General features: G+C 40.4%; 1 protein-coding gene across 1 annotated transcript in view; it reads right to left on the bottom strand.

The window, feature by feature from the left end:
• The window catches only part of f5 (coagulation factor V), a 118,003-nt gene extending 112,233 nt beyond the window's left edge, over positions 1-5,770 (bottom strand). The window contains exons 1-3 of the mRNA XM_043700875.1: positions 5,509-5,770; positions 5,175-5,266; positions 4,904-5,026 (exon numbers count right to left, since the gene is read on the bottom strand). Of these exons, the coding sequence (XP_043556810.1) occupies positions 4,904-5,026; positions 5,175-5,266; positions 5,509-5,636 (343 nt within the window). The 5' untranslated portion in view covers positions 5,637-5,770. The remainder of the gene's footprint in view (positions 1-4,903; positions 5,027-5,174; positions 5,267-5,508) is intronic.
• Positions 5,771-7,825: the final 2,055 nt, after the last annotated feature.

Genomic DNA, 7,825 nt, shown 5'->3' with positions numbered 1-7,825 from the left:
TGGATAGGGTAAATAGGCAAAGTCTTTTCCCTGGGGACGGGGAGTCCAGAACTAGAGGGCATAGGTTTAGGGTGAGAGGGCAAAGATGTAAAAGAGACCTAAGGGGCAACTTTTTCTCACAGAGGGTGGTACGTGTATGGAATAAGCTGCCAGAGGAAGTGATGGAGGCTGGTACAATTGCAACATTTAAGAGGCATTTGGATGGATATATGAATAGGAAGGATTTGGAGGGATATGGGCCGGGTGCTGGCAGGTGGGACTAGATTGGGTTGGGATATCTGGTCGGCATGGACGGGTTGGACAGAAGGGTCTGTTTCCATGCTGTACATCTCTATGACTCTATAATTGCGGTTAATTGATGAAATATTTGAGTGGGTAAATTTAAAGGGAAACAGATAGGAGTGGTGTGTGGAAGGAGCTGTAAGACCGAGTGGTCAGTAAATTCCAACTGAAGAGGTGCCCTGTTTCCAGTCTCATTAAGTGTCATGGATCTAGATCGACATGCTGGACATCTCAAAGCACTTTACAGCAAGTTAAGCATTTAAGTGTGATGTAGGAAAGGTGGTAATTAATTGGTGCATAGCAAAATCCCACAAATTGCAATGTAATGATGACCAGATAAATTGTTTACTGTGATGTTGATTGAGGGATAAATATTGACTATGATGCTAGAGAAAAATCCGTAGTATTCTTCAAAATTATATTCCCTAAAATGGCACGCAGTCTCAGAAAGATCCTAAATAACGTGCCTGAAGATCCATGCAAGACAAATTTTCCTTGACCGGAGGGTGACATAAGTGAAGGCACTAGATATTTTCCTAAAGCAGATAATGGACTTGCAATAGCTCAGCATAATATGACCAGGGAGAATAATGGAGTGTTTTCTTTCCATCCATCCATTGGATATGGGCTTCATGAACAAAAACTACATTTATTACCCATTCCCAATTACTATTGACATGGTAGAGGAAGCCTCTATCTTGAACTACTGCAGTCCATTTAGCGTAGACACATCTACAATGTTGTTACAGAGGAAGTTTCAAGATTCTGATCCAGTGATGATGAAAGTGTTACAATAAATTTTCTAATCAGGCAGAGTGTGAAGTAGAAAATAGCCTGTAGATTGGGGAATGATGTTTTTCTAGGTTGTAGAATTTGCCCATTTGGGAGATGTTGTGGAAGAAACCTTGCTATCATATAACTTGACAAATGGTGGGCACAGTACACTGATGCCTCAAGGAGTTAATATTTAAGATGTTGGATGCAGTGAAAATAACAGATTTATTTCTACTGGATTTTACTTGACCTTTTCAGCTATTTTTAGAATTGCATTCATCTAGGCAAGTGGAAACTTCTTCCATACACTCCTGATTTGTGCATTGTACATGATAGAATGGATCTGAGGAGTAAGGAGATGAGTTCCTTGCAGAACAAGCAAACTCAAACTACTCTTGGAGCCATAATGTTTATTTGGTTGGTCCTGTTAAACTTCTGGTCAATGGTAACACCTTAAGTGCTGATTGTGAAGGATTCTGAGATGCTAATGCTGCTGTATGTCAATGAAGGCAGTTAAAGTTTTCTCTTGTTGCAAATGGTTGATTCCTGGCATTTGCATGGCATTAATGTTACTTTTCACTTACCAGCCCAAGCCTAAGTTTTGTCCAGGTCTTGCTGAAAGCAGACACAGAATACTTCATTATCCGAGGAACAGCAAACAAAACAGATCCATATATAACCATCAGTGAACATCCCCACTTGAATCTTATTTGCGAGAGCAGATCACAAGGAGCAACTGAAGTTGGTTTGGATGATTGGAGTTGATTAATCAGTGGTCAATTTAGCATTGGAAAAACAACCGTCATTTGTATTTAATGAATTTTATTATTAAATGTGTATAACTACGTGAATAATATTGTTAAGATCATAAATTGATCAGTAATACTTACTATGCAATGGATTCAAACCCATGTCTAAAAGTGGCAGTTAAGATCACAATGATGGAGGGAGGAAGATTGATGTGACCTTGTGTCCTTTGAATGGAATTTGCTTGTTCACCCCTTTACTAAAAGTAGTCTTTGCCAGTCAGCTTCATTATGAACCAATTGCTTTTAAACTTGGATTAACAAAATCAGATTAAGTTACTTGATCAGACATGTCTGGACCAAATTTCCAAACGAGTATTAACTGTGTTGTATTCAGGGGCTGCAATCTTACTGTGCAACATACATTGGAATTTCACTAAAGCCTAGAATACTTATGTGAATTAATCGTGAAATTAAAAGATATTAAGAAAATATTGTGCTCTAAATGAAAATATGATATGGGAATAAAAAAACCCACTGAATAGCTAGTGCCTTGTGATTGATCTGAACATTTACAAAGTATACGCTATAGAATTCCTGCAGTCGTTTCTGGATCGTCTGCTGCAACCATGGTGGAATGGCAATGCAAATTCAGGAGGTATATCCAGTTAAGCAGATTCTTATTGATTCCACCAAAATTATGGTGAGAAATGAGTAGAATATTAATTAATAATTAGGAATGTTTCTACAATCTGCCCGCAGCAATCTCCTGTTACAGGCATTTTTGTTTCTCAAAAGAAACACAAATAGCCCAATAAAATATTGATACCATTGGTTAAGATGGGGGGGATGGGTGGAGTGGGATGTTACCAAAATCATTGGCTGACAGGACTAAAACTCATGGAAGTAATACAAACAAAATGTCCTGATGTTTTCCTCCTCTAATAGTAACATCTTTACACCGTAAAGACAATTGGCTAAAGTGTTAAATCCAGTAACACCTTCTATCAAAGCCACCAACCAAAGCACATCTCAGCATGGATCCAAGTTAAGTGTATTTAGTGGCCCAGAATGTTGCCAATATTCACCTGATGATAGCCGAGATTTTCAAAATAAAATCCCAAAATTTCACTTTAATTGCCATTTCTGAAATTAAGAATACTGTATTGTAAAAAATGCAGATCAGTACATTTGAAAACTATTCTGTTTGACAGAATTGACTGCTACTTGTTTCTGCAAATGGGCCAGGAATCAAAGTTTTTTTTGTGTGTGCGTGTTAGTGTCCATGTGTTTATATAGAAATAAGGCACTTCTATGTAAATTGCACAATCCTGCCAGCAGTGTTTACAGGTTCATGGTTCAACAAATGCCTATTTATGGACTTCTGTAGGTTTAGCCTTATAAATTGTCAATGCTCAAACATATTGTTGAATTGCAAGATTCCAATAGTTTTAATATTTTAATTGAGCACAAAAGCTGGCACAACACTCCAGATTATAATGAAACAAAACAGAAATGAATTTATATCTAAACATGGTTTTATAATTTTAAAATCTTAGTATTTTTATGTTGTTTTCCCACAATTGCCCTTCTTTTATCTTGATAGTTTTGATGCATAAGATACCTTACTGCCTTTGATTCCTCACCTGAAAAATAGTGAAGCTAGTAAGTAAACCAAATCATTATTGTGTAATTTCCTCTGTAGGCCTTCCTTCTATTCAGTATCACTAATTAATACCATGTCAAAGATCAGAAACTCACTGGGGTGTTAGGTAAGGGATGTTGGCAGAAAGAAAGGGATGGAAGAAATGAAAAGGTATAACCATTTGAAGGATCCAAGTTCAACAGGTAGTAGAGAAGGCATGAGAAATGTTGGCCTTTACTTCAAAGAAATGGGAGTATAACAGTAGGACAAACACTATACAAGACACTATTTAGACCACATCTTGAATACTGAGAACTGTTCTGATCCCTTTAGCAAAGAAAAGGTTTACTAGCATTGGAGGCAGTCTAGAGAAAGTTCACTGGGCTGATTCCAGATATGAAGAAATCATCTTATGAAGTGGCGTGGGTTGGGCCTGAAATTTAGGAGAATGAGATTATATTATTGAAACATTCAAGATTCTTAGGGGACTTGACAGGATGGATGCAGAATGGCTGTTTCATTTTATCAAGGAATCTAGGACCAGAGAGCATAATCTCAGAATAAAGGGGTCACCCAGTTAGGAAGAGATCAGGAAAACTTGCCTCAGAAGTTACTGAATTTGTTGAATTCCTTAGCCATTAATCAGTCAGGGAATTGAGGGTTATGGGGATGGGAAAAGGCAGGAAAGTGGAGTTGAGGATTATCACATCAGCCACTGAATGATAGAGCAGATTTAATGGGCCAAATGGACTTCATCTCTTCCCATATCTTATGGTTTTCTGGACTGCAACTCTACCAACTTACGTTTGGTTTCAGGTTCCAAAGATGTCAATGCCCACAAAAAAAATCAACGTCAAATTCAGTTTTTTTTAATGAATGATCCCAGCATATAGCTTCAGCAATTTTGGAGCTTGGGAAGAATTTGACACTGGGTGAAAGTGAGGGCTGCAGATGCTGGAGATCAGAGTCAAAAAGTGTGGTGCTGGAAAAGCACAGCGTGTCAGGCAGCAACCGAGGAGCAGGAGAGTCGACATTTTAGGCATAAGCCCACCATCAGGAATGAGAATTGACTCTAATTTTAAAAATATACATTTGATACCCAAGTTCCTCACAGTGAACTATGTAAGCAAAGTCTACTGAATCCAACTTTTTGAAAAATAGATGAAGATTTGTAAAATGTTAAGATCTTAATTAAAAATACTCCAATACTCATTCTCCAAAAAATACTGACTGAATTCCAGTTATTGTAATTAGTGTCAGGGGCTCTACCATAGAACTCGAGATACATCTAATTAACTTGATCATGCATGTTACTACATACCTCTATAGCAGATTGAACTTAAACCTAGGTCTCCAGGCTGTAAGGAACGAACATTACCATTGCAACACAAGATACCCACCCCCCATTGAATTATCCACTTGGAACATATTGCTCAAGGGTCAAATCCAATCTTACCAACAGCTGATTGTCCATTCATTATTCCCTGTGGACGAATGTTGAAAGGATAAGGAGCCTTGTTCTTGAAATGGATCTGTAAAATATCTCCTACTTCTGCTCGTAGAGTGGGACCCATCAACCCTGCAACAAGTAAAATGAGAGATTGCAAAAGCAAATTGTAATCAAAATCTAAATATAAAATCAATTGTAGGAAATAGCAATAACAAATTTTAACTCAGGGAGCATCGCTTGATTTTTCAGCATATTTGATCACATTTTAATAAGTTACCTCTCCAGTCTGGGCCAGGCTTTTCTCTGGTAAAGTCAGCGTCATGGTACTCCTTGTAAACAATCTTGTCATAGGTGTCCATTTCAGCAGAACTGAAAACATGCCATTCAGAAATATTAATTTAGCCTTAAAAAGGCAAACAATGAATGAGCACCACAAATGTAATGACTGAAACAATTTAACGATATGTGGGGGAAAATCAAAATCACTGGCCGATGGGTTAAGTTTGGAAAAGTCATAATAAACGTTTCAACAAAGATTGACTGGTAAGGAACAGGCTTAAACAAAGTCCCCAGAATCAATAATTGAATGCTGTTTAGTTGTGGAGATGTACCTTTCTCCCTTGTTTCCGGAATAAGTCCAATTGATTTCTACAGCAGCCAAATGGTGCAGCCTGTTCACTGACAATCCGCCCTGGAGGAGACATGAAATTAACAGCAGGAGTGGGCAGCAGCACTTCATGCTGTCGTCCAGGCCAAATAAATCGTTTTGCACAGACTTGTCCTGCTTTACTTGAAATCTGAGTTTGCAGTCCTGCTCCAGTCACCGGGGGGTTAGACCTTTATCTTGCTACCTACACCACATCCATGAGAACATCAAATAACAGATCACCTGTCGCAAGACTCTGTGTAAATATGAGCCACCTACTCTCAGAGCATGAGTCATTGGCAGATATTTTCCGTAAGAGATCTCTACGTGATCAGCAGCAAATTCCACAACAATACAAGCAGTTGTCCTATAACCCCATAGTTGCATTCCAGCGGAAATCTCGCTTAATGGAAATAATGGGCCGATGGGAAAAGTGGGGATGGGGCAGACAAGCAAAAAATAACCCTCACGATCACTCAAAAAATAACCCTCACGATCACGAATGCAAAGTAGAGCTCTTCTTGAATGAAGACTTAAATCATAATTATTAACACAAACAAAGTAAACTTAACACATGACCTTGAAAACAAATTGTGAATGCAGGGAAAGAGGATCATCATCACCATAAGAACAAACTAGAAAGGCAAACGGTAAGTTTAAGAGTAATGCAGTCCTGAAAGGATTATATAGGGCTTCTCTAGGAATTATACAAGAAAAGTCTTGTCTCAGAGGGAGAGCAATGAACATTCATTAGTTATAATTTTTGAGATGAAGCTGCTCAATGCATTGCTCACAGGCTCTGATGGCAGTTAAATTGGCACTCATGCAGAACGACACGGAAACTTCAGCACTGATATCTACACACGTGCAGAACGACACGGAAACCTCAGCACTGACATCTACACAGTATGCACAACGACACGGAAACCTCAGCACTGACATTGACACACATGTGCAGAATGACACGGAAACTTCAGCACTGTCATTGATACACGTGTGGAACGGCACAGAAACTCCAGCACTGACATCGACACACATGCAGAACCGCACGGAAACTTCAGCACTGACATCTACACATGTGCAGAACCGCATGGAAACTTCAGCACTGACATCTACACACATGCAGAACAACACAGAAACATCAGCACTGACATCGATACATGTGCAAAACGACACGGAAACTTCAGCACTGTCATCGACACACGTGCAGGACGACACAGAACCTTCAGCACTGTCATTGACACACGTGCAGAATGACACAGAAACTTCAGCAGCGGCATCTACACACGAACAGAGCGACACGGAAACTTCAGCAATGACATGGACACAGGTGCAGAACGGCACACAAACTTCAGCACTGACATCGGCACACGTGCAGAACGACACAGAAACTTCAGCACTGACATCGACACACGTGCGGAACGACACACAAAATTCAGCACTGACACGGACACATGTGCGGAACGACATGGAAACTTCAGCACTGACATGGACACACATGCAGAATGGCACAGAAAGTTCAGCCCTGACATCGACACACGTGCAGAACGACACATACACTTCAGCACTGACATGGACACACGCGTGGAACGACACGGAAACGTCAGCACTGACATGGACAAACACGTGCAGAACGACACGAAAACTTCAGCACTGACTTCGACACACGTGCAGAACAACACGGAAACTTCAGCACTGACATCGACACACATGCAGAACGACACCAAAACTTCAGCACTGACATCGACACACGTACGGACCGACACAGAAACTTCAGCACTGACATCGACACACGTGCAGAACGACACGGAAACTTCAGCACTGAAATCGACACACATGCAAAACGACACGGAAACTTCAGCACTGACATCGACACACATGCAAAATGACACGGAAACTTCAGCACTGACATCAACACACGTGCGGTCCGACACGGAAACTTCAGCACTGACATCGACACACGTGCAGAACAACACGGAAACTTCAGCACTGACATCGACACACGTGCGGTCCGACACGGAAACTTCAGCACTGACATCGACACACGTGCAGAACAACACGGAAACTTCAGCACTGACATCGACACACATGCAAAACGACACAAAACGTCAGCACTGACATCAACACAAGTGCGGTCCGACACGGAAACTTCAGCAGTGACATCTACACACGTGCAGAACGACACGGAAACTGCAGCAGTGACATCGACACACATGCAGAACGACACAGAAACTTCAGCACTGACATTGACACATGTGCAGAACGACATGGAGACTTCAGCA

Source organism: Chiloscyllium plagiosum, chromosome 12 (assembly GCF_004010195.1).
Source record: "Chiloscyllium plagiosum isolate BGI_BamShark_2017 chromosome 12, ASM401019v2, whole genome shotgun sequence".
NCBI classification, from domain to species: Eukaryota; Metazoa; Chordata; class Chondrichthyes; order Orectolobiformes; family Hemiscylliidae; genus Chiloscyllium; species Chiloscyllium plagiosum.
The sequence above is the reverse complement of the archived record's forward strand: the minus strand, read 5'-3'. Positions and strand labels throughout refer to the sequence as shown.